Raw genomic sequence first — 26,633 nt, forward strand, 5'->3', positions numbered from 1 at the left:
GCTGTGTAGATCTCCTGGGCCTGATTCCCTTTGGCCCTGTACCGTATGCTGTCACCTAAACCTGTGTAAAATGCTCCCAAACCAGAATGTTAGGTTTGACACTCAATCTCCCAGGTGTGTGAAGCTACCCAAGGTCCAAGGCAGGGGGCAGTCAGATATTCACCTGGGGGATCTGTTCCCTCTACTGTGAAAGTGAAATGCGTCAGTGAAATGCACTTGTTTTCCCATCAGATCTGGCCTATCCGGTAGCAGTTAGGTGGTTTCTGTTATTCATCGTTGTGATGGAGCCAGTGGAGGCTGGTGACTTCTGAGAGTGGGCAGGGGAAAAACAAAGCAGAAAGGGATATCCAGAATCATTTCCCACTGGCAGAAAATGGTGACGACACCTCTGGCTGCCGATGGAATGGGAAATGCACACTCTGGGCAGAACTGCTGTCTTCTTAAGCTGCAGATCATGTGATCTTGTCCGCTGGAGGCCCTGGAATTTTTCAGATGAAGTTCTTTGCTTTGGTCCTTCTTGCATAACATTTTCAATATTACTTGTCAACACTGTTTTCACTTCCATTCCATCATCTTAATAACAATAACAGAAATGTAACAAAGACGAAGTATCCCTCTGTCAGCTCACAGACATGCCATCAGAGCTCACCCAACTCCACACTCTCTGCTGGGACTTCAGGGAGGATTTGCTGCAGGTACCTAATGCAAAAGGGCACAAAAGATGGCCATTTCAAGGGGGAAAACACTCGAGGGAGGAGAATGGCTCAGGAAGGTCCAAGGAGGTATAGTCAGGAGCAATGGGGTGAAGTTAAATGGAAGAGTATTCTGGCTAAACTTTCTGTGCCTAGGCCGCTAAGGGGATAGTAGCAACTCAGTCTCTTGAATTATTTAAAACTGTATTGGAGCAAGTATTGTAGAGGACAATTTTGCACCAGCATTGGGACAGATCAGAAGATTAGATAGGTCTTTGCTATCTCTAACTCCCATGATCCTGCTTATCAATAAAGGAGGAGACCTGAGAAGCTCATTGAATGCTCCTCCTGAGATCTTTACATTCCCACATGTCCTGTAGGTAGGGAGGGTTTTTTGCAGGAAGTCAGTGCTATTCAGAGGAATTCATCCTGGAGGGCAGGTGCAATTTTAAATCTCCAGGACCGCTGCAAACAGCAAGAGCCGGTAGATATGGTGTGGCAATACATTATGATTTCCTAAGGGGTACTGGGGAGACAGCCTGGAGGAAAGCTACACTTTGGTACACAAGGTGGGAGGACAGTAGGGAGACAGGAAAGGAGCAGCCTGGTCAGATTCAGCAAGAAGCAGTTCATGATGTGTCCGTCCATGATCTCTTCCCTGTGGCTAATTTTAAAGGCCAAGGGGGAAGCAGCAGTCTAACTCAGGAAAAATACTGACCAAAGAAAGAGACCATGGCACAGAAAAATGTCTGTGGGAGGCTGAATTGACCAGAAGGAATTTGATGGCCTTCACCGAGGAAGATGATGGGATACATGCAGTTACCAAGAGTGGATGGGGGAAGTAGTAAGGGAAAGGAAGAAAGCAACAGAAGAGACTTGGTGTGGATATAATTTGGTGGCCTGGCCCTTAGCTGTACCACTACAGACTGGTCATGGCAGGTCTCCAAAAATGTGTAGGGTCTGGGCTGACCAGTGCTTGGATGGGACAGGAGAGGGTCTGCCACGGAATGGATGGGTATCTCTGTGTCTCATGGGATGGAGGATGCCCCAGTAAAAGGGCAAGACCAATGCAGATGTTAATGTTCTTGGCTCCAGTGCATGGAGAGCTGGTGGAATCAGAAGTCAGTAGCAATTCCACAAATGTGGCATATACCTCCAAAAAGAAAGGCTGGGTGCTACTGAGCATATCCATTTCCTGCCTCTTCTAGTCCTAGATCTTTGGCATGGCCAGGATCAGCCCACTCCATCTCAGTGGCTCATTTAGGTTCAGGGAAGGGGGAGCCCGACAACCCAATTCCCCAGGCATTTGAAGGGTTAATAACACAGAGGAGTTCAGTGATGAGAGTTGTTAAATTCTCCATGACATTTATCCTAGTTCTACAATATCTTTAATTACCTCTTCATAAAACAAACTCAATTAATGATCTCTATCTGCCTCTGCCCCTTAGTTTCTGTCTCTGTTATTAGCCTGATGACTGAAAGCTCTAATTTTCAGCACTGTTTTCTCTCATTTCATATTGTGTGTTGTACTCTGCCCTGGAAGACTGTACATTGTTTTGGTAACCGAGCAGGGCCAGCCAGAGGGAAAATGGCCCCCTGGGCAAACTTGTATTTTGTCACCCTGGACCCTGTGAGCACCCCACATCGCCCCTGGAACCCACAGCTCCCCCCATCACCTCCAGGCCCACTACCTCTCCCCAGTGTTTAATTTGTATTGAAAGAGGGGCCAGGGCTCAGCCCCAGCATAAATTACGCACTGGCAAGGCGGCCTGATACTGGGCACCTAGCTCTGAAGGCAACGCCGCCTCCAGCAGCAGTGCAGAAGCAAGCGTGGCATGGCAGATAGTGAATTGCCACCCTTACTTCTGTGCTGCTGTTATGGCTTGTGGTGTCTGGTGCTTGGCTTGCGGCTAAAGGCAGGCTTCATGCTGCCACACGGGGTCTGCGTCTTGTCAGAGCCCACGGTCCTCCCACAGCCCTCTGGCCACTTCTGGCTCACCAGGTCACCATTTCAGATTGCAGGGGGGGAGAGGGGACTTTAACCATGATTCAGGGGCTACTTAGGCACCTGAAAACTAGGGGTTTTTTTGTTTTTCTTTATTTTTCAAACAACAATTTAGAAATTAGCTGACAGAAGCACTGTATCTAATTCCTATAGAAAGAAAGGGGAAAATATATATATATATACACAAACACCAATTAAAGCCATATTTTAAGTTTATATGTACATTTAGAACAATCAGGAGATAATACACTATCTTTAGTGGAGAGAAATAAAAATAAATAAAATCTGCTGACTTTCTCTGACACACTCTGTGTAACTGCCATTATCTACTCTATTTTAGTCAATTGTTTTTCACTCCACTAAAAATGTATTTACTTAATTTTAACATATGCAATTAAGGGTTTTCCCCTCTTTTATTAAGAAGAAGGAATTTTAATTATTTTGACATTTATGTTTACCGATCACAATCATGTACATGACTCACAAACATTTGACTCCATCATTACTATTAGTATCAGAATTGGAGCCACATTTACTTTTGTACACATTTTAAGTTATTTTACAGAGATAACTAAAAATACGATTTGAAAACATGCAACCTTCATCTTCCAGTGTCTAAAGTTATGTGTTTAGCTATTTTTTTTAAAACTGGCACTGCTAAGGTTTCTACAAGCCAAATTTACATTCTAGAAGGATACTATTAGTTGATTGTACCATTTTAAATAATGAATGACAAAGCACAATATGGTAATAAAAGTAATAATGATAATTACTCCAGCCAGGACAGGTTAGGCATTTTAGAACTCACTACTCAAATAATTAAATTTAAGCCTAAGAGAGAAATAAAATTATGAAATGCACATACCAGTCAAAAAACTAAACAGCAGTGTAATCCTTAATGAGTTTGAAAGAATAAAATTACTGAGAATATAAGTGCATTGCGCATTTTGCAAGGAAATGCCAAGAAGTAACAACAACACCACAAGTATGTGTGTGAGATGGAGCATGTATTGCAGGAGTGTGTGAGAGAGTGTGTATGTGTGAGAGAGTTGGCGTGTGTGAGAGAGGGAGTGTGTGTATGAGCACACTGTCTCTTTAAGAAAGCAATAGGATCAGGAGCCTGAAGACTTGTTCAGACATGGGCAGCCACTGGCAGCTCCCACTCCGGACCCAGAGAGGTATCAGCACAGACAAGTTCCCCTGGTGCCGCCACCCCAGCTCTGCGGAGAACCTGGTACACGGGCAGGGGGACACACCCCGACATCAGCCTCCTGCACAGCAGACAGGATGCTCCCAGTCCAGAGCAGTGTGGCCAGGGGCGGCTCAGGGAGAAACAGAGGGGGCGAGGAACAGGAGCAGCAGTGGGTGCACATGGCAGTGGAGTGGCGGGGAGGAGGGTCATCCCTGCTCCAGAGGAATCACTTGGCTGGTCGTCCAACTGCCCCCCTCTAGCTTGGGTCCCTCCACCCTCTCCAGATGCTGCTGCTCGCCTGCCTCCTCCATCAACCCAGGTGGCTCTCGGTGGTCACAGGGGACTTAGGTACCAAACTGTGTGCACAGCACCTGCTTGAGCAGGCTGCCCTGGGCCACCACCCAGCCCGCCCACACCTAAAGTTGGCCCTGGAACTAAGGTTCTATAAAAGATGTTGTTATACACTAGACTCAGCGGAAGGATGGCCCAGAGCCAAGGGCACTAGCCTAAGTCTCTGCTCAAGTCCTGTGCGATCCTAGGCAAACTCTGTGCCTCACGACTTCATCTGTAAAATGGGGATAATAGCTGTGCCTCACAGGGGTGTTATGAGGATAACTAGACTGAAGAGGGCATGGTGCTCAGAGGCTATGGTGATGAGGGCTACATAAGTACCTCAGATAGATAGAATGGTGCTCTAACATGCAACAATGTGGCCTTCCTATAGGCAAGGATAGGAGTTTGAAGCCCCCATAGAAGTGATTCTGAAGTCAGCCATGATGGAACTCCATTAACTGGCCCAAAGTCACACAAAAAGTCTGTGGCAGAGCTAGGAATTGAACCAAGATTTCCTGTATTTCACCCATGCCATACTCTAGGGTATAATTGCTGCATGTCGTTACCCAGCATGCTCCTCCAACCCCGCGCACACAGGCTAAGCTCGCCTCTTGGGAGTGGTTACAGAAGGGTTATTTGGTGCTGCTTTCCATTTGCCAGGGGTGCAGCACAGAAGTATTTTGACTCTTTTCTTTGTTGGATTTCGTGTAGGCGTAAATGTATTGTGAGACGCCCATTCCTGCAGTATGGACAAATGGAAAGCTGGAGTGACTCCAACTCATGACACTTGGCTAGCAGCTGGAATGCAGGTTAGGCAAAGCTGCCTTTGTGAAAATGTAAGGATTATGAAGGATTTAACTGGGCTGGCATGTTGCACAATCTCATCCTAATGCCTTGGTCCCATAATAGCCAACTGACCTGGATCTGCGGACAGGGCTTCACCACTGTCTTTGTCCGAGTGATGTCGCTGTGCCCACAACCAGCCCAGGCAGCTGCAACAGCGTCCTGTTGTCATTGTTTAACTGCAGAGGGGAGCAGCAGGGAAGGATGGGGTTGGAACAGCCCAGTCCTATCATGTGGCTGGATAGTAATTGAAAGATTTAATGTTTTTTTCACTGGAACCAGTTAATCCTGATTCTAAATCTGCAGAGGCAAAAGACTTGCCATCCCCCACCCAGAGATTATTAACCCCTTTTGGTCTCTCCCCACTGCCAACCATCTTTCATCCCCCTGCACAGATGTCTAACGCCAACGCTTTCTAGACCAATGCCAAGACCTGGGAGGTTACTCCAGAATCACAACCCGCCCTGAGCATGGTGAGGCACGGCAGCTGGGAGATGTGCAAAAGTCCCTTTATTTCCAGTGGGAGGGGGAGGGATCTAACTGCCAATTATACCTTCAAAAATCTGCCCCTTGGAGCTTTTGGGAAGGACAGAGAAGGTGTTAGGAGACTCTGGTGCCAGGAACCTCTTCAGAAGTATCCATGGCAATAAAATACCCATTGTTGGTTTACCCTGAAACTGCATCGGTTGCCCCAGAGGAAGTGGAATCCAGCGACAGGACAGTGTAGCACGCACAGGGCTGCGGGTGGAGACGGGGCAGTGTCATGGCAATAGGATGTAGCTCAAGGTTCTGAAAGCTCTCCTACCTGTCCCATGATGGGTCAATACGCATGGACTCTAGCGGCTATTGTTACACATATGAAACAGAAATCCAGCTAGTAGGAGTTTTCAATATGCCCGCAGGGAAACTGGATACTTCAGGAATAAGCAGCATTGATACAAAGGAAGCTGCATGGGTCCAACTGCTCTGCTGGCCCACGTTTGCAATCTTTCTGTGACCCTCCCCTTTAGAGAAGCTAAACAATTCGGAGGTATATTTGGCCCTGCTTCTTCACAGGGGGCCAGACTTGATAACCTCTTGAGGTCCCATCTAGCCCTATACCAAGTAGTTCTGGGCTTTAGTCTCCCAGCCCTCACTGCTCCTTCCCTGGACTGCTTCCCGCCACTCCTGGTTCCCCTCCTTGCTATGGGTGTATCAACTCCCAACCCCCTTCCCAGGGAGTGACTCCCCTTTCCCAGCAAGCACCTCTGTTGCCAGCCTCCTGGTTTTTGTAGAAGCCCCGCCTGCCCCTTGCAGGTGAGCTTCTCTCTAATTAGCTGCCTTCAGCCTAAAGCTCCTCCTCCCTTCCTCCCCCTTTGCAGCCTAATTAACTGATTGGGCCCACCTGGCCTAATTCAGCTGTGAGAGGGCCAGTGTGGGGAGCACACTGCATCACATGCACATAGGCAGCTCAAAAGAGAGCGGCTGATTGGTAAAGATAGATGTGCTGTTAATCAATGATCTCCTCCTGCCTTTGCTCTTTCCATGTTTGTGGAGGGTGCTGGATGGAGCGGGAAAACCTCTGGCTCTCAACGAAAAAGTCGCAATATGGGCCACAGCAGTGTAAACTCCCTCACAGTGCTCACAACTGTGCATTTCCCTGCTGAGGGAAACCGCCCCCAGGAAATCATCAGTCTTTGTGCATCTCACCTGATGCCAGTTTGGGGCATGGTTTGTTTGATGGAGACATCATATGGCTACATCTACACTGCTCACACTTTTGGCAACATGTAGGGTATGTGCAGCTACACGCCGCAGCGAAAAGCAAGATGTGTCTACACTGCAGTTGTAGCTACACATGTCTACTCGGTCAAAAGCTCTGCCAGGATGAGCTTTTTCCCACGAGAGCATTCTCTGTGGCTGGAAATGGTGCTGCAGCAGGACACTTCACAGCTAAAAACAGCAGTGTAGACAGGGAGGCATGACTTGGGTAAGGAAAGAGCCATGTAGGAGAGGTACTCAGGTACATACCCACAGCCTTCCGGTGTGTCTTTACTCACCTAAACTGTACCTGCCAGTGTACACTGCTGTTTATACCCATGTGAGGGGGGTACCCCTATATGGACTCTGCCAAAAGAAGCGTGCACTGTAGATGTAGCCAAAGATTCAGAACTTCTAAGACCAGACAGGACCATTATGATCGTCTAGGATGACCTCCTGCATAACAAAGGGCAGAGAATTTCACCCTGTAATTCCTAGATCATGCCCAATTGGTCTTCTCAGAGCTGAGCCCTACCGACTCATTTCACAGAGGTCCTGGACATGCATTAAATGAGAATGACTTTTTTTCACTGCACGCATGGGTGGGCCTCAAACCAGTGACCTGGGGTAAAGTCAAAAAGTCTTGCCATTAGTGGGTCCAGCATTTCTTCTCTGGAGTAGAAGGCTTCATGTCCCATTACCCATCCCCTGAACCAGTTTGCCTATAACTACCAAATTAGTAGGGCCACACTTCCCTGTTACATAAAATAATATTAACATTCAAGAAAAGCCCCTGGAAGAAGTCCTATCTTCTTTCTGTGAGAATTCCAGCTAGGATTTCATGTTAATGTTGTCGTTTCATACTTGCATAGTTTAAGGAAATCTCCTTGCTTTGATATTGGGAAGTAATTAAACACTTGACAGAAGATCCCAGACCTTGTTGAGATATCATTTGCAGAAATGTTATCACTCTCCCAGGTTCTATTTTAAAATGGACCAAGATCACTAGCGATACAAAGGCTGATTCACAGCAGCGGGGTTACCCAGAACACCAGCATGGAAGAGTTTAAAACTTTTGTTGTCTTACTCAACAGCTCAATTTCTTATTGCTTAGCCAGACTGCTGCAGTCATAGTGCAAACAGTGTCCCTTAGGCTTGCTGAGGGAACTCTGCTGGTTTCGCAGGGAGCTGGCAGTCCTTTGCATTTCTCTCCATTGCTCCCTGCTCACAATTATTCCAGGATCAGGAATAAAATACATGGGCCTGTGTTTCATGGGAGCAGGCGTCGGCCCTAATAGCTTCCTATACGTGCCTTTATTTTTCCATGGCTGAGGGGGGAAATGGGCTGAAGGGGATCAGCAGTGGTTGGTAAATTGGCCAGTGAATGCAGGGCTCTCTTCAAATCTCAATTCCCTGCGTTTTTCACACAGAGAATAAATGTTTTCTGTGGGGAGGGCTGCCACTAGCAATAACATCATGCTGATATTGGAAACTGATGAGAACAAGGGTTTTATGTCAGGCTGACAGCAGGATTTGTTTTTTACCTGAATATATTTCATAAAACATCCAAGGCTTCCCTAGAGCTGAAGGCATGACCCACCACGTCCCATTGGAGTCTGCCTATTGGCCTAGGCATCTAGGAATTTATCTTGGTGACAGCTGCTGGAGGGCAGCCGAGGATTGTGATTGCACCAGAGCACACAACCACAACCAAACACGGATCAAATGGGAGGGTTCAAGAAGGAAGTATCGAAAACTCCCAGCATTCTACCCAGCAGGCCTATCATGTTGCCCAAGATTGTCTTACTATTTCCTTGTACTCCCCCATCTGTCTGTCTGTCCATCTGTCTTAAATTTGGATTGTCAGCTCCTTGGGGCAGGACCATCTTTTTGTTCTTTGTTTGTGCAGCGCCTAGTGCAAGGCGATGTTGGTCTAGGACTGTAGCTCCTAGGTACTAAGGCAATACTCATAATAAATAATAATAAAAGGCTGCCAACGTTTCATCCAAACAGACTAATAAGGTACCCATGGCTCATGCAAACCACAGATTTATTGACAGTAGTGACCAAAGATAAAAAGTCATGGGCAGTCTGCTTCATTTATCAATGCAATATAGACTGGCTTGTGCTGAAAGGAAGTGAGAAACAAACTATGAAAGACAAACAAAATTGAGAGAAATATTTTCCTCCGTTTCTAAGGGGTCTTATAAGTAGAAATAGAAATTGGTAAATTTCAGGTAAGAATGTGTTCCTGTAATGGGTGCTTATTCTATGGAATACCAGCTGTGTTAGCGTTTGTGCCTGGAGAACAGTATGTAGAACCCATATAGGTTAAAGATTTAATTGAAATGAATATTTAAGACCCCCATGTGGAAAGGATAGACTCACCTCTGGCATGTCCCCTCCTCGCTGGGCATGGCATAGCAGCTCTTCTCATCTAGTGCCTATTGCCAACAGCCACTCCAGCCCTGCACTGGTCTGCCTCTCCTTGTGACTTAGTCCTCTGACCAAGTCACTTTAAACTCCGTCCCCTTCTGGAGTGAGGGAAGTTCAACTAAAGGTCCAAAGATGTCCCAACACAAAAGCTCCTTCTGCCCTCTCTTGGGCTATTCTTCAGCCCCACACTGGGCTCAATAGTCCTTACATTGACCTTCCTCGGGGCTGGCCAGAGGGCCCAGCCCATATTCCTCTCTGGGTTCCAGCTTAGGGACCCTGTCTGAAGCAGCTAGGTCTGCTCCTTCAGACGCATTTCTGTTCCCTGGGCCACTTAGAATCATAGAGCCAGAGGGTTAGCAGGGACCACAAGGGTCATCGAGTCGAACCCCCTGCCAAAATGCAGGATTGGTTGGGTTTATACCACCCATGACAAATGGCTCTCCAGCCTCCTGTTGAGAGCCTCCAGCGAAAGAGCTTCCACGACCTCCCCAGGCATCTGTTCCATTGTCCATTGTTTTATAGGTAGGAAGTTTTCCCTGAGATTTAATCTAAATCTGCTCTGCTGTGGTTTGAGCCCATTGCCTCTTGTCCTGCCCTCTGTGGCAAGAGAGAACAACTTTTCTCCATCTGTTTTTATGGCAGCCTTTCAACTATTTGGCGACTGCTGTTCTGTCCCCCCTTAATCTCCTCTTTTCCAAAGTAAACAGACCCAGTTCCTTCAGCCTTTTCTCCTATGGCCTGCATTCCATCCCTTTGATCACTTCCCACCTCCGAGCGCCTTGTGCTGCTTCCCTGCAGGCTGCACTTAACACAGCCCCTTCTCTGGTCCCCAGGCCTCTAGCTTCTCCCTAGCGCTTCCATTCTCTGCTGGAATGCAGCTCCCTCAGGACTGCCTTTCTGTGCCCCATTTCTAGGCCCACCTCAGGGGCTAATTCCATCCCAGGGCCCTCTTCTGTCCACCTTCCCCAGGTCCTTCACAGACAGCTTGACTCCCTACCTCCTCTCTCCTGTAACTTTCTCTCAGGTGCACTCCCAGCTCCTTCACCCCAATGCCCTCAACCACAGGCCCATCCTGGGGCACTCCCTCCTGAAGCTCCTCGTCAGGTGAATGCCTTGCTGGGTTTCTTCCCTGGAGGCCCAGGTCCTGCCCTTCTGCTAGGGCTCACTTCTGGAGCATGCTCCAGCCTGCTAGCTTCTGTGACTCTCCAGATTCCACTCTAACAAGTTCCTTCCCTTTCCTGCAAACCCCTTCTACTCAGTACATCCCTTTTTATAGCAACCACCCAGCGGGGCTTCATCACCCCCTCTATGCCTAACTCCCAGTGGCCTAACTGGGCTCAGGCTCCTGTTAAGCCATGTTAACCAGTGTGAGGTTTATACACTCTATCACACCCCAAACAACCTTAACTCTGCCCCGCTGTGATGCCGGGTATGGAGGGGTGAAATATGAAAAAAACTAATCTTCTTTTAAAGGTCAGTTTAAACTAAACTGGAGACCACAAACACTAAAATGGCTCAGAATCATCTACATTAAAAATGGGCTTCTTTAAAAAATGTGGGATTTGGTATCAGACCTTGTTCCCCCACCCCCACCCCAGCCCAATGATGTTAATAATGGAGTAACAGAATCTTCAAATATTCCATATAGTTAAAACTCTTTAAAATATACATTTAAAGAAATGAGGCTGTAATTAAGATAAGCTCTTAATGTTCGTAGTATCTAATAGCTATGATTATTATGGAAGTGTTGGTTGTGACTCTAAATTTAAGGTTCTGTTCTAACATGGCCTTAAAATGCTATGTTAATTCCTGTGTGTCTGTACCAGCAGGTGGCCTTTTGATGTAAAACTTAACATTGCGTTAGGTTTTATGCCACTTGAATTTTCTATCCTAGCTGTATTTTTGTTTCTTTTCATGAATATTTAATAGGAAAGGTTTGAAATTGGTCTCTTGTTGACTTTGTCTGTGGCCATCACATTTCTGGTGACTCATATCCTTATAAAAACATCACTTGTCTGCACAAAAGTTGGCAGAAAGGGGATTCAGGAGTAGATCTGACACAGTGGGTAGTTTTTGAAAAGAAACATTTAGAATTAGAGGTTGCTTTTTGTAAAGGAAACTTTATTCTTAAGAAGAGGCTAGTAAACAAAATCTTCAGAGAAACTGATGGAGAATTGCCCTCTTTTAAAATGGCTGTATCCCCCTCACTGTTCTCAATAGAACTGAAGCCACAGCCTGCCCTTAGTGGAGATGTCATTGCCTCGGGCACAATGGAATGCTTAACTCTGAGACTAAAGTTGGTCGGCATGGGAGACAGAGCTTTCTGGACAACTGGTCCAAGACTATGGAATAAACTCCTCCAGGCGCATTGCTTTGACCTTGCCTTCTTTAAAGTAAACACGGAGCAACAGGTTTATTTATATTGAAGAAAAGACACATCCTACTAAAACAAGCCATGCCATTGCACTTCTCCCTCTAGGGAGCGGCTGAGAGAACAAACATGACAGATGTTGGTCACGTTGCTTAATGCTCGACTGGAGGGTGCTCAGATCTACACTGATGAACGGGGTATGAGAACCTATACAGAATGGAATATCAGCCGTTAATTCACAGCCTCCCAGTAACTCCTTTATATCAAATGCTGCACTTCAAGAAATGATTGCAGTGAAGTGGTTAAAAAATTGGCGGAGGCCAAAGTGCAAGCTATTCATAGGTGTTGCGTGGGTCAGAGGAGAGGGGCTGTTTCCCGAGTGCATCCCAGGCCAGATGACATTTGCAGGCCATGCAAAGGCAAAGGCCATTGGAGATGGAATTGCCCAAGCCGGGGGAAGCCACACCAGGGAAATTAGCACTTGTTGATGCAATAGGGGCACTATCAGCAACTACTGAATGGCCCATGTGAAATGCTGTCCAGACACATATTACTATATGTCTGGAGACATCAATGGCTGGAAAACTGCTGGACTGAGGAGCTGAATTAAGTCTGATCCAGGGAGGGCACACACTGCTAAAAGGGGGAAAAAAATGTACTGCAGGATTATTTGGTGATTATAAATCATCAGCCACTGCAGGCAACAGGAGAAATCCAGCTCTCACTGAACTCGGGGTCTCTACATACTAAATATACTCTGTGGTGACCAGTATTTCCAGTACTGTTGTACTGAGAGTGGATTGGATCTGAAGGCATCACAGGAAGTCCTGGGGTGTTAATAGAACACACTTGTCCATGGACAGCATTCAGGTCCCCCGCTGGTGTGTGGGTAGGAAGAAACGTGGACCCTTGGGTGCAACTTCTGGCGCCTGAGAAGAGCCTCTAACGTGGCTACAGGGTGATGGAGAGGAACTGCTTCCTGGGGTGGCTCAGAATTAAGTGGTGGTGAAGCCAGGTCATCCTGCAATAATACCCTAGGATAAACGATAGCTGCTGTGAGCCTGTGGGAGTGTTTGACACTACCAAGATCCAGCCAGGATTGCTGGGTAGCAGAACTCTGTGCAGAGCTGGACCAAAAGGGGAGTTCTGGGTAAGAGCCATTCATGTAACTGGGCAGGAAGTGCAGCTAGTGAGACATCAGTGTCCAGCGTAGCCAGTGTTTCAAAGCCTCTCACAAGAGCAGAAACCAATAGATGTGAAGCAGTCAAGTGGGTAAAAAAAAGGTAGGAGTTGATCTGGCAGAAGCCTCTGTGGAAGGCAATGAAAGGAAGTGACTACACGAGTCACTCTTGTTATATGATACTGTTTTGTCCAGGAATAAGGAAGAATTTGGGAGATATGATCAGGTGCAACACTGGATTGTGCTTAGGCTAGGGAATGTTCCTCTGAGGCAGCCCCAACATCAGATTCCCCTGGCATATCAGATCTTAGTGAAAGAGAAGCTAAATCACAAGCTGAACGATGGACTGAAGCAATCTGCATCATCGTAGGCATCTCCAGCTGTAATTGTAAAAACGTCTAATGGAGATTTGACCATATGTGTTGACTACAGAAGACTTAATTCCCAGGAAGTTCAAGATGGCTGCCAACTTCCCAACATAGCACATCCCACATGGATAAAATATCAGGAGCAAAATATTTCAGTAACTTTGATTTGGTATCTGGAGCCATCAGATTAAAGTGGGACTGAAGATCGAGAAAATAATGCTTTTATTCAGTTCTGCAGAATGCCTTTTGAACTCATGAATGTACCAGGGATGTTTCAGAGGGTAGTAAGTCACCCGAGTTTTGACTCTAGAGAACCTCATGTACTTAGGTGACTGTTTCCATAAAACATCGAAGGAACAACGGGCAGGACTGGAAAGGATGCTAAAACTTTCTAAGGAGTCAGGGTTTAAACTTGCAGGAAACAAATAGTTTGTGAGGAGTCGCCATTGAGGACACATTGGAATCCCAACTCCAGAAACCAAACATTATAAAGACTGGAAGTTTCCTACAAACCTGAAGGAGGTGTAGTGGTTTGTAGGCCTCTGCAGATTTTACAGGAAATTTGTACAAAGTTTAATACAGTAGGCAGTGCCATTATATCAGCTAAGAGTGATTGCGTCTAGACAGAGGACCACCAATAAGTGTTTTAGTCTCTAAAGGAAAGACTTCTCAACCGTTTAAACTGAAAATGGCAGAATGCAAAGCAGAAGCTTGGGTGGGGTAAAGCTGAGTCCCTGAGCATTAATGTTTCTGTGCTTTCAAGGCTTCCCTGGCAGTGTTGCTTTGGTGAGCAGCGAAGCTGAGGCCACAGGACTTCGGGAGCCTCTCTCCTGAACTGATTGCTCACTACACAAGGCCTGGGTGCCGCACTCCAGAGCTTCGCAAAGCTCCAGAGTGCGCTGGTGAATCTGGCCCTAGAAGTTTAAAAAAAAGAAGAAAAATGTTTTGCACGGAAGTAGGGACTCAACCTTTATTATGGAATGAAGAATTCAGTGCATCCTCCCCAAATCTGCAGCACTTACTTCATAGCACAGGATGAATTTTCTGAGAACGTATAAATCAATCTTGTAAATTGTGAGGCAAAATTTATTAAAAATTGGTCCTTCAAGCTATTTAGCACCTCGTATCAGACTTTTTTGTTTGAATGATCTTAATGGAATAACACAGATTCTTCAAAATTCCCAGAGAATTAAAATTCACTGAAATCTTGTCCACAGGTTCCATATTAAAACATTATGTTGTAATGAAACAAAGTTATTAACAGTTGGTTAAATATAGCATTCATGGTTGGATTTCGTAGTTTAATGTTCATATATGACCTTTTAGTAATTAAAAAAGCCAAGCAAATTCCCAGACAATAAATTATGTTAAGGTCTAATAAGGTTGAGAGTAGGTATCAGAAATTGAAGGGTAAAAACTATTGCATATATAGGCCAAGATCCTGTGAAAACATATGCACATGCTTCTCTTTACAGAGGGCAAATAATCCCATTTAAGTCAATTCGACTGTGTAAAATTAAGCATGTGCATAAATCTTTGCAGGACTCGGGCCACAGTCAATGAGGTGAGGCTGGTGTCTACACATTACCTCTGGGTGCTGCCCACAAAAGAAGAAAAGAGTCCGGTTCATTTCTACTTTTCATATGTTTTATTATAAAGAAAGGTAAGATAAGCATTGTGAACTGAATGTGCTGGGTGCTGAGAAAACAGCACCATCCAAAAAAATTAAAAAAACCCCCAAAAACGCACCTTCTGATAAATTGTAATTCTGCTTTCTAATTCTTCATAAATAGACAAAAATCATTGTCAGCAATTTTAAATAGATGGACATATGGCTGAAAAAAATATAATAATGCCATACAACATGGATATAAATTGTCCATTTCTTGCTGTACAAATAATAGAAACAAGTTTGGCAGGCTTTTTTTGTTGTTTTTTTTTTTATACACATCTCCCTTCTATGTGTAACTAAAAAATGTGCTACAATTAATATAAAATGCTTTTACTATAAAGTAAACTACTAATTTTTTTCCACAAAAAAAATCTTAAAGGATGTCTTTAGCACAGCTCTAAAACACTTAGTAAACTACTTACAACTATCCAACACATTATATTTTTTCATGATCTTTTTCACATTTTTCCCTTCCATATTTTGCCAGCTGCTCTTTCCACCCACCCATCTCGGAATAGTTTTTACTTTTTTTTTTTTTCTTGCCAGACATCCAAGGCCTTTGCATGTACAATATTCACACAAACTTCACATTTTCCTGCACAAAGTTTAGTGCTGTTAGCAAGTCAAAGAGTGCATCCTCCTACTGAGCCGGCCTAATGCGGCAGGACCCCAGCCCTGGGACTACGCTGTGTCTAAAAGCAGTTCACTAGGAAAACAGTCCATAGCTAAGCTGATGGCAAGCAGATAAACGGTGTTCTTATTTTTGTTTGTTTGGGTTTTTTTTTTTGTTCTTCATGATTTATGAGGTTTGGGCTTCCACGAAAAGTAGAATTTAGAGTTCAAAATAATAAAAGAAAACTGCTCTTAGAGCCTGGAAATGAAGCCAGCAATGAGACGTGTTAGCTCAGCTCTCTCGTCTGTATGACTTGCGTGACGCCCCTCTGGATGGTCCGTATTATAGACCCTCTCAAGTGTCCTTCCTTTGAGCCTTATTGGAAAGAGATGGTGGGTTTAGGTGAGGTAGAGCGACTTGTCCCTTGGCAGCATGCTGTAAGGGGAACAAAAGACAGAGGGTGGTGAGACAGGCAGAACAGCACTTCTAAAATTAACAACCCTCAGGGAAGGCGCCTTGGAGGGAAGGGCACAGAAATGAGCCGGCCCTCAAATTGCAACTGCATCTTTTGAGCTGGTTTATGGTTTTTATGGGGTTACGAGGCAGATTCTAATAGATGTAACTGCATTGGCCTGCATGGGGGTGCGTGTGCGAGCAGCAACATCAATGCCTGATGTGACAAACAGGCAATTAAACCAGCAACAAATTGGGCACTTTTTAATTCTTAATGAACTTCAAGAAACCTAACGACCCTCCAGCACTACACCAGCTCCTGGCCTGCCCCAACATCTGCTTTTTACAGGGAGGCCAGATATTTGCTCTCAGTTTTTATTCTCCTCACACACTTTCCATACTAGGTTCCCCCAAACCAAATACTTTAATGCAATCAGTTTTTAAAAAAAAAAAAAAAAAAAAAAAAAAAAAGGAGTACTTGTGGCACCTTAGACACTAACAAATTTATTAGAGCATAAGCTTTCGTGAGCTACAGCTCACTTCATCGGATGCTGTAGCTCACGAAAGCTTATGCTCTAATAAATTTGTTAGTCTCTAAGGTGCCACAAGTACTCCTTTTCTTTTTGCGAATACAGACTAACACGGCTGCTACTCTGAAACCAGTTTTTAATAAATATCTCTCGTGCCTATTAGGCACTGGCATGCATGGGGGAGGGACGGAGAGAGTGAGCTCTCTGGAGGCCCTGTCCCACCCCATCCCCATCCGCTGCACTGGAGAGCACCCAGCTGCTTCATCTGTTCACGGGGCATCACACCCTTCCCGCTGCATGCTGGTGGCAGAGCCATAGTCCTGTCTCTTGCTGACCCTTTTGGGGGTTGGGAGCCCTGTGGGCGCACGTAAAGAGCAGCCCCATAGCCCCATGGAGTACAGGGGCTGCTGTTCTGAGAAGCTCTTGTGCCAGGTGTCAGAAGGGCAGGGGGAACACCTTGCCTGCTCCTCCGACCTATCTGCCCGTGCAGGTGCTTGCCAGAATCCAGACCTAACAAAGGGACCCGTCTTCAAAATCAGCTGAAGTTTGGAGCCTAAATACTCTGAGGATCTGGGCCTTAGTACCAGTCCTAGTGCTTGGTGCTGTGACCAATCCCAGGAAAAGCACAGCCTACACCTGGTAGTAAGTGCTTGCAGAACTGGGCTCTGCATGGGCCTTGCTCTGCCAAGACTTAGGGAAATCTTGGCCCCATTTGAAGTTGATGGGATTTTTGCCATTGACTTCCAGTGCCAGGATTAGACCCTAAATAAATGGGATTAACACTACACATGTGATCAGTCTCCACATCTCCTGTTCAATAGTGGTTGTCTCCTTAGGCATCAAAACAACAACTTCTGAGTATTTTACAGCCACCTATGCCAGAGTAACTCTTATCCAAGAGCTCCTTTGCTCTGTACGGGTATGTCTATATTACACACTAAGCCTGGTCTGTGGGAGTCAGTGGACTCGGTGTTTCCAAGTCTGTGCTTCAGCGTTCACACTACATTGTAAACCTGGGTTTACAATTGCTAGATCTGGTTTCACAGTCATGCTAATGGGCCCATGCTACACTACGCAGACCCTTTGACTCAGTCTGCAGCTTGAGTTGCGTCCACACTGCAATGTGACAGGCTTGGACTTGAGTCACAGGAGGACTTAGGCTCTGACCCCCCCTGCCCCTTTGTAGGGTCCTAGGACCTAGGTTCTGAGTACTTGATGGCCCGAGTCAGACTGATTTGTGTGTGGACGGAAAGGGGATTTGGGCTCAAACCTGAGTCAGGCCCGGGCTTAGTGTGCAGCGTAGACATGTACTATGAGCCTGGCACTCCCACCAAAATCAGTGGGCTTACCAGATCCGGTTCCTTGTTGCTCTCTCAATGGTAACACTTCCCAAGAGGAATTTACAACATGATACCATGCAGTTTCCCAGGGTGGAACCCACAGAATAGCCGCAGCCCAATTGCTTTTCGGCCAAAATGAGGTCATCTGCAATTTCTTATAGCATTAGCAGTGGACTGCAGGTGACCCCAGCTGGTCCCACTGGGAACGTACTAGCCACAAGCCACGGAATGGAGCTAGCCAAACAAGAGGCATTCCCAGCTCTAGGGTGTTATGTCATGCACGTAAAGTACTTAGGGTTGCCAAAAGCGAAGGCATGAACTCTGGAAGACTCTTTTATGGCTTTTATAATACACACAAATCTACTCCAACAAATTTAGCCCCATAAAAAAGTCTGGCTTTAAAAGGTGATGAGAAAAATGATACAACTTTGGGAGATTCTTGTGTGTGTGATTATTAACTAGAGTAACAGAGAAAAAGAATGCGGGCAATGAAGTATTGAAGGCCTAGTTGATGCAGCTGTTGATAAAACAAGAGCAATGGAAGGCAGCCTGGCCCACACTTCACTAATCTGCATGTTTTATAATTTGCACTTAAAATGCACAGTCTTTCCCTACCGCACTAGCAAAGATTTAATACCAGCGAACAGTAGTGAGGTCTTCTAGTACCAAAACTTCATTAATTTTACAATATGCACTACAGAACATTTCCTAGTATATTACAATGCATTACCATAAATAACTGAATTCAAACTAAGTCTATTTGTGATGTTTTATCTTTGCTTTTTTATGGAGCTTGTTCACTCAGTTGCTGATTTGGAAAATTCAGCCATCTGGAATGGCTCTCCCAGTCATTAATATGAATTAGTGAGCATCTCCTTGTTTGGACAAACTGAGCATACACAAATTTGCAGGCCTGGTTGATATGCATCCCAAAGTAAATTATTCAGCTTTGGTAAGGTGCCCAGAGAATGGTGGGGAAATGGGGCCAATAGCAAATCATAATAAGTAGTTATGAGGGTCATAAGGACTGGACAACTGACCATATCTTTGAGAAAATACGAGCCAGGCAGATACCACATAACTGGAAAAGAACACATGTGTAGCACCTTTACAAGGGAAAACCCAGCCGTGTCGGTAATATCCCTCCGGTAACATCAGTCCCTACTAATATCATGGTGCAAATACTAAAAGAAAAGCCTCACAGTACTCACCCTGTGGCTCTAGAGTTTTATATGAAATGTAGGGGTGACACAAGCGACTGGATCTGATCAGAGCCTCTTGCTGTGCTGATTCCAGAAGTGCCTCTCACACCGGAGAGGCTGTGGGGAGTGTGCAGAGGGCTCCAGAGAGGCAGTGCAAGTGGGGAATCTTTCCCAGGTACAGAGGGATGAAGAGGAGATCATCCCTCACTCTCTCCTTGTAACCCAAGGTTGAGTTGGGGAAGGGGAGAAAATTTGCTGAATGGAATTACAGAGTCACAAAGACAATCAGCCCATGGAGATGAGACATTGTCTTGCAATGTTCGCATCTTGATGTTCCACCAATACGTGATGCTGACGAGTCGTGACAGTGCGTTGTCACGATGTTAACATCACAACCGCAGAACTGAGATGGTTTTTACATCTCTCTTCAACTCCATTTGATGACCTATTCGTTTTTCAGCTTTTCGAGATCAATCACCACTGACCTGGAGGACATCAGCTACTATAAGCAATCGCCAACATAGGTTTATAATGAAAACACCATGCCAGAGCTACTGGGATACTTTTTTTCTTTTTACCAAATCACATAATTATCAGATGCAGGCAATGCAATAGAGGGCCTCAATTTGGATTTTAGTACAGAATTTAATACAGTGCCTTGTGTAATCTTATTGAAAATATTAACTCTTGCAAATTTCTGTCAGACTGGAAAAGTGGTTATAGGACTGGGGAATTATAATGCCTTAAATCATAAGGAGGTGCTCAATGTAGTGCTACCTACAAAGATCTAGATGGGGGAGCTAAACATAAATGAAATCTGCAGATAATGCTACACTGGGAAGAACTGCAACTGCCAATGAGGGCAGAGGAAACATGCAAAGGGGCCTGGAGAGATTAGAAAGATTGGCAGGTAATCACAAAATGAGCTTCAAGCTGAAAAAAAGCCAGCTGATATACTTGAAGGAAAGCGATCTAAAACCCAGGTCTTCAATAGGTACTTGAAAAACAGTGATGGTGAAAGAGACCAAAGGGTGATAGAGAAGAGACAACTCGAGTCCATAGTTTGTGATATACAGTACCTGGGAAAATGAAAGCCACGCAATCTCACAGTTCTAGATTGCAGCAAATCAGAGAAATGATAGTCACTCTTTAGGCAGTAATAGGGAGATAGTAGCTATATTATTACTTCCAGTTCTGGGCAACTCAGGACCAGAAAGTTATTGAAAAATTGAGTGGAGTTCTGTAAAATCAACATGATAATGAAATGTTAGGAGGGAATGATTGGTGAAGAAATATTTAAAACACTAAATATGCATAGCTGGGCTGAGTGATAACTGAAGGGATATGTGATCATGATATATCAGTATTTGAAGGGTATAAATGCAGGAGCATAATCATTTAGTGGGATAGAATTAGCAGTAATTGGATTAAACTGAGCTAAGGAAAATTTCAGCTGAATTATCAGGAAATACTTCCTAACACCAAGGAGTTAGTAGATGCGGGATAGTCTTCTGAGGGAAGCACAATCTTGTTATCATTTAAAAGTTGTCCGGACAACAGACAAGAGAAAAATGCAACACTGGCCGAAAGAATGGCCAAGATGACTACAAATATATAGAAACAAAGCAAATGTATGAATCAGACATGAATCTTAGAAAACACTAATCTGGAAAGCAAGATGGAATTGTCTGTAGCTTTAGGGAGGTTGGTACAATCCTAGCTGAGTACTTTGTGCGTCACATCACCATGGAAAACATTCAGATTCTCGCCAGCCCATTGCTGATTTCTCTCCCCAGATTGTTGCTTTAATTACAGTTATATTGAGCACAATTTTGAGGCTGAAGTGGGAATTACCCGATTTAGTGATTATCTGATAACACTGAAAACTGTGCCATTCAATCAAACCCAATGAGGTGTGAATTTCCTTTATCATAGAGCATGCATTGCTTAAATTTTGTTGATACAAAGTCAGTTTATTCATGTGGTCAACAATCCACAGCCAAGAGTAGAAATGATGGGAGAAGAGCAGTCCAGTTTAACATTTAATGTGATCTGCAAATTATCATGAAGTTTGTTGGAGATACTATGGGGACATTCAGCTTTCACATACAAGTACATACACAGATGTATACATAGACAGATAGAGTTATAGTCTCATTGAGAGATATAGTGCTAAGCATTCAAAGCTAAGCAAAATGAGTCCTCCTGCAAAAATGTGTATGTACCATACACCCTGCAAACCATGCATCTTGGCAGCAAATACCAGGTTAGTAAGTGCAAGAGGCACAAATTCATTATTGCGGGTACAATCACTGACAAATTGTGCTTACAGTGAAATAAGAATTTGTCTCTAAAATGCAACAATGTAGCTTTGGTAACTGGGCTTCCAACAGAATGAGTCTCTGTAATACAGTGGTTCTCAAACTGTGGGTCAGGACCCCAAAGTGGGTTGCAACCCCGTTTAATGGAGTTGCCAGGGCTGGTGTTTAGATTTGCTGGGGCCCGGGGCCATAGCCGAAGCCCAAGCTGCACCGCACGTGGCCAAAGCCTTCAGCCCTGGGGAATGGAGCTCAGGTTACAGGCACCCTGCCTGGGGCTGAAGGGCTTGGGCTTTGCCCCTCCCCCCCCCAATCGGGGTGTTGGGGCTCTGGCAGGCTCAGGATTCAGTCCCCCTTCCTGGGGTCATGTAGTAATTTTTGTTGTCAGAAGGGGGTTGTGGTGCAATGAAATTTGAGAGCCCCTGCTCTAGTATTAAGCCTTGCTCTTTGCGTGAGAGCAACTGTGTTTTTTCAGTCCTGTCTGTACAAGAGGAAAGAACGGAGAGACAGTCCACACAGACAGACAGACCCATATTCAGTTCAGTTCATTGTTACAATTTGCTATAATTATTTTCTGGTGTTCTCTACATAATCGGCGTGGGTTTAATATGATTCTTTCAGGAATCTGAGATAAACCCATGAAATTTGATATTTTCTCTGTGACAAAGGCATGAAATGCATGAACTTTGATCATGAATCACATGGGGCCCTGTGCATACAATACAGCTTTTTGTCAGGCTATTAAAGAGCTTGTTTTAGCAGCACACAGCTCACACCGGCCAACTACATTGGTGCTTCACGCGGCTACCATTGTACCCCAAGTGTTCTGTATAATACACTTTTTATCAAGCTACCTCTATCAGGATGCCTGGAGGGGCGCACTATGGGAAACTTCTCTCCCCACTCAATCCCCAGAAAGCTCCTTCCATGGAGTCTGGGGGAAGGGTGTGTGTGACTTATCCCTAGGCCTGAAAATCCAGCACCTTTCACCAGAGATAAATGCACGTAATATTTATAAAACGAACTCACTGATGAGCTTCGTTAAATGCTTGAAAGAGGCTACTGAGGACAGCCCTGAATGGTGATGTTGACACTGAGTATCACTTATTTTTCTCCCAAGGTATCATAAATAGCATGAGAACAAGACCTCACTTTCCTCTGGCTTCCCCAAAGAACAAGAGCTACCCCCTCCGAGCTACCTGCTCCTGAGATGCCCAAAGGACCAGCAGGGAGAGCCAGTTGATCTCAGAATGCTGGCCTGACTGTTCCCGCAGTTCATACTGTGGAAATCCTTCCTGCCGTGACCAGAATCACCCTCTCAAGCTCCGGAGTGTAAATGTCCATTTGCTGCTGCTGGATCTAAAGAGGGTTTTGTTTTTCCTGATACATTTGGCATCCAGTGCTGCTCCTTCAGGCCAAAATGTTCAGACATCTCTTAGGTGCCTAGGGACACATTTTCAAAACTGGCCGCTGATTTTGCGTGTCTTAAATTCTGGTGCCCAAAAGGAGATGCTTTGTGCCTGATTTTCACAATTGCTGAGGACCTACATGGCAGCTGATGCTAGCAGGATTGTCAGGTGCTCAGCACCTCTGGAAATGATGTCTTCAGGCCACCTTTATTTAGATGGTAAGCTTTCTTGGGCAGGATGGCCTTTCTGGGATGTGTTTGTACAGCATCTAGCACAAGGGGGCTCTGGTCCAGGACTCTAGCATACCACTGACATACAGATACATAACAATAAACATCATCAGAAATAACGAGCGAGTTTGGGTGCCTTGATTGTTGATGCGCAACTTCAGTCACCTCGAAGGGGCCGGCACAAGATACTCAGAGCATTTGGGCACCTCAAATTTGAGGGCCCCAACTTCAGAGAACTTGGCTAAGATTTTCCAAGATACTAATCAGTCGTCAGGTCTGAGGTGCCCAAAATTTGAAGCCACTTTTGAAAATGTGGACCTACACGCCTGCAATGGGAGCTGTGGGTGCTCAGCACCTCTAAAAATCAGGACCCTCTTAGATGTAGGTGCCTGAATTTAGGCACCCAAGTCTTAACGTTTTTGCCTTAATATCCAAAAGTACTTTTCCCAAGGTTTGGAGGCAGTTCACTTCCTTCAGACTATCTATACCAGAGGTCCTCAAAACCGGTCCGCCACTTGTTCAGGGAAAGCCCCTGGCGGGCCGGACCGGTTTGTTTACCTGCTGCGTCTGCAGGTTTGTGACTCCCCACAAAGGTTTCCCTGAAAAGTCTGAAATAATCCATGTAGCTGAACTGTTTCAAGTAGACAGAAGTCCAAAGCATCCTACAGGCTCAGAAGATTATTTACTTCCCCGAAATAAATACAATGTATGTGCTATCTGGGCTGAATCAAGAGATCGTAATTGCATTGCTGGCACAGAAGAGTGTGGTATTTCCAAAATACCTGTAAGCTTGCTATTATCTGTAGTGAATGCATTATGTTCCAGTACAGCACTATACTTCAGTCAAATCAAACAAGCACTCAGAAACAACCATGCTTCCCCTTCCATACTTTCAGAGTGGGCAGCATCCACATCTCACAGGGTAAACAGGATAAAATGACTCCCAACTCCTTATCACTGCACCTTTGTGCCACGAGGAGTGGATACAGCAGAGGCTGGAGTGCTTTTAATACACCCACTCCCTCTCAACTACAAGAAGTAAGATGCTTCCAGAGTTTTAGTTTATTCTCCCTTGGAGCTTGAATGCCATTCCACTGAACTTTCCATTGACATCCTCAATATTGTAATTCTCATCATGGCATAATGAGAAAGAGCTCTCTTCAGCCCTGCAGAATTTACAGGCCTTGTCCTGAGACATGCGGAGGGCCTGCTGTAAAGTACTTTGTGTATATTAGGGAGGCATGCTGTTCTCTAGTGCTCAGCCCTACAGAAAAGATAAGGGACATACTACTAATGTCAGCCAGGGGAGTTTTTTAGCTTAAGTGTTGAGGCCAATATTTTGGAAGCTAAAAAGACAAGTCTATTGTCTGCAGACATAGTACTGCAATACCACAGCTCCCACTGAAGTCAAGCATTTTTCAAGATTAGGTCCTGTATTCCCGCCCCCTGAACATGGAACAGAAGCTGTCCAGTCGAGAAAAATCTTGTTTTCTCAAGTTTTGGGGGCAGCAAATCAACCTCTCTCTGGTTACAAGAAGCTGCTCCTCTTGATTAACCAGCATATGCTGGGGGGAGGCCATCCTCGCTGATACTTGAAAAAGTCTTCCACGTTTTCAAAACTTAAAAAGTCAAAACTGGTCAAGCCAGATTTTTCACTTCAGTGCGTGAGAACCATATTGGCAGGGATGAGACAAGAACTGTCCAATGCACATAACAGCAATGGGTCAGGCTGGCCTGTCCTGCTCAATGTAAATGTGCCTTTACTGTGCATTTACTTACACAAGAAAATCGCAAGATTCAGTCATTTTCTTTCCTTTTTTAAAAATATTTTTATATTCAATGTATGTGTAATTTTCAAACTGCCTGCTCATGTAGCATGGTTTAGATTATTAGCCTGTGCAGAAGGGACAATTGCACAGCTTCATTTACTTCATTAGCAGAACAACTTGCTGGACATTTTGGGGCAGACCTTCACCTGGTGTAAGCTGGCAGAGCTCTACCAATTTGCACAGCTGAGGATGTGTACCCCCTGTGACAAATTGCGGGCACTACTTTGATGGGTCTCGCGCTTTCTCTTCTTGGGGAGGGTTCAGGGCATCGTTTCTCGCCCCTGAACTGGGGTATTTACTGCCCCACTAGCGTCCTAGAGGAGGGGAGTGGAGAGGGAGGGACCCGGGCCCGCCCTCTACTATGGGTCCCAGCCTAGGGGCCCTAGGGATAGCGGTAAACCGCTTGAACTAGCAGTTCCTTCCCCTGGGCTACTTCCCTCTCCTGCCCTTCAGCTTGTGGAGCTTCCTGCCCTCCCTCTGCACAAACCAGGTGTCTCTTTACCTAGGGTCTTGGTAATCTATAGCAAATTTTCTTCCCTCTACAGGGAATAAGGCTCCCTTCTAACACTCTCATACTGCCCTCCGGCCATGCTATATTACACCCCCCGCCCTTTTTTTAGTCAAAAAGTGCTAATTAAAACTTTGCTCAGCAGCAGTGGAAACACTGCAGAAACTGCTTCCACAGCTCAGGAATGAAAGTCAGCCGAAGCTAACGGGAAACTTCACTGAGTTATCCTTTTATCATTTTAGTCCTCAGATTCAAGCAATTGTTTTGGGGACAGGACAGCTCACTTTCCCAGAAACCCAGGTTAGTAAATAAAAGGAGCACGCTAATGTTAAAATAATGCATGTTTTTGGAACATAGCATTTTGATTTCTTTCACATTTTCCTTTCTTGAAGTTATAAACTATCATGTGTCTGATCATAAGAAAACAGTGCAGACAGCTCGTCAAGCATGTTAATAGTATATTGTTTTGTCTACTGGCCTGCAGTGGTTAATTCCACACTCTCTGCTGGAGTAATCATTGTCCCAGTCGGTATTTCCTGGGGGATTTGATGCACCAGGTGACCGGGGTCCAACACTGTTTTGAAACTCAGATGAAATATGTGAAAAGTCCTGTGTGGGGAGACAATAAAAGAAGGGAAGAAAAAGTTACACCCATACAAACAGGCAGATAAGAAGAAGTTCTAGTTAATGTTTCCCTATGCATGTCCAAATATGCTGCCCAGAAAGTATGGTCAGAGCCAAGCTAAGACCAGCGTTAAACATGTGCATAATCTCACTGAAATCAAAAGAACTTGAGCATGTGCTTAAGAATGGAATGGGAGAGTGGAACCATTTCAGAATGATCCCTGAGACAAGGACAACACTTACTTCACCTCACTGTTTCTCTCCCATGTATTTAAGGGCCTCTCTCCTAGGGAGAGCTTTGGTAAACAGCTGCAGAATATGCAATGCGATGAAAGCCTTTGAATAAGCATTCTGGTAATGAAAGCCATTTTCCCATCTCAAGTGCGGTTCTCTTTACAGTAATACGTTAGCCTGTCCTAATGTACAGTAACAAGTTAAAGAATATCCACACAAGCAACATTCTCTCCATCAACTGTCATGGCTGGCAATTTAACAGGAACTGTGGGAGTTCATATTATCTGAAAACCTATCATGGTACTGTTTGTGCATGGGTGACCTAATTATCAAATGTTAGGGAACAGATATTAACAGTGGAATCAAGGCAGCTACTTGACTGAGAACATGGCTTCTCCTGAAACATTCACTTTTGGTATATAAATTGCTAACAAAATATGCAGAATTAAGCTTTAAAAAAAAAAACTGTGTCCAACCTTGCCTGACACCTCCATTTTAAACGATTGCCATA

The 26,633-nt window shown here is 45.0% G+C and overlaps 1 protein-coding gene across 3 annotated transcripts in view; it reads right to left on the reverse strand.

The window, feature by feature from the left end:
• Positions 1 to 15,594: 15,594 nt before the first annotated feature.
• Positions 15,595 to 26,633, reverse strand: part of TOX2 (TOX high mobility group box family member 2) — a 268,049-nt gene continuing 257,010 nt past the window's right edge. For all 3 annotated transcript variants that reach the window (XM_038370216.2, XM_038370220.2, XM_043495676.1), the window contains 2 exons: positions 25,743 to 25,873; positions 15,595 to 15,880 (listed from right to left, as the gene is read on the reverse strand). In XM_038370216.2, coding sequence (XP_038226144.1) covers positions 15,844 to 15,880; positions 25,743 to 25,873 — 168 coding nt within the window. In that variant the 3' untranslated portion in view covers positions 15,595 to 15,843. The remainder of the gene's footprint in view (positions 15,881 to 25,742; positions 25,874 to 26,633) is intronic.

This window comes from Dermochelys coriacea, chromosome 13 (assembly GCF_009764565.3).
Source record: "Dermochelys coriacea isolate rDerCor1 chromosome 13, rDerCor1.pri.v4, whole genome shotgun sequence".
NCBI lineage: Eukaryota > Metazoa > Chordata > Testudines > Dermochelyidae > Dermochelys > Dermochelys coriacea.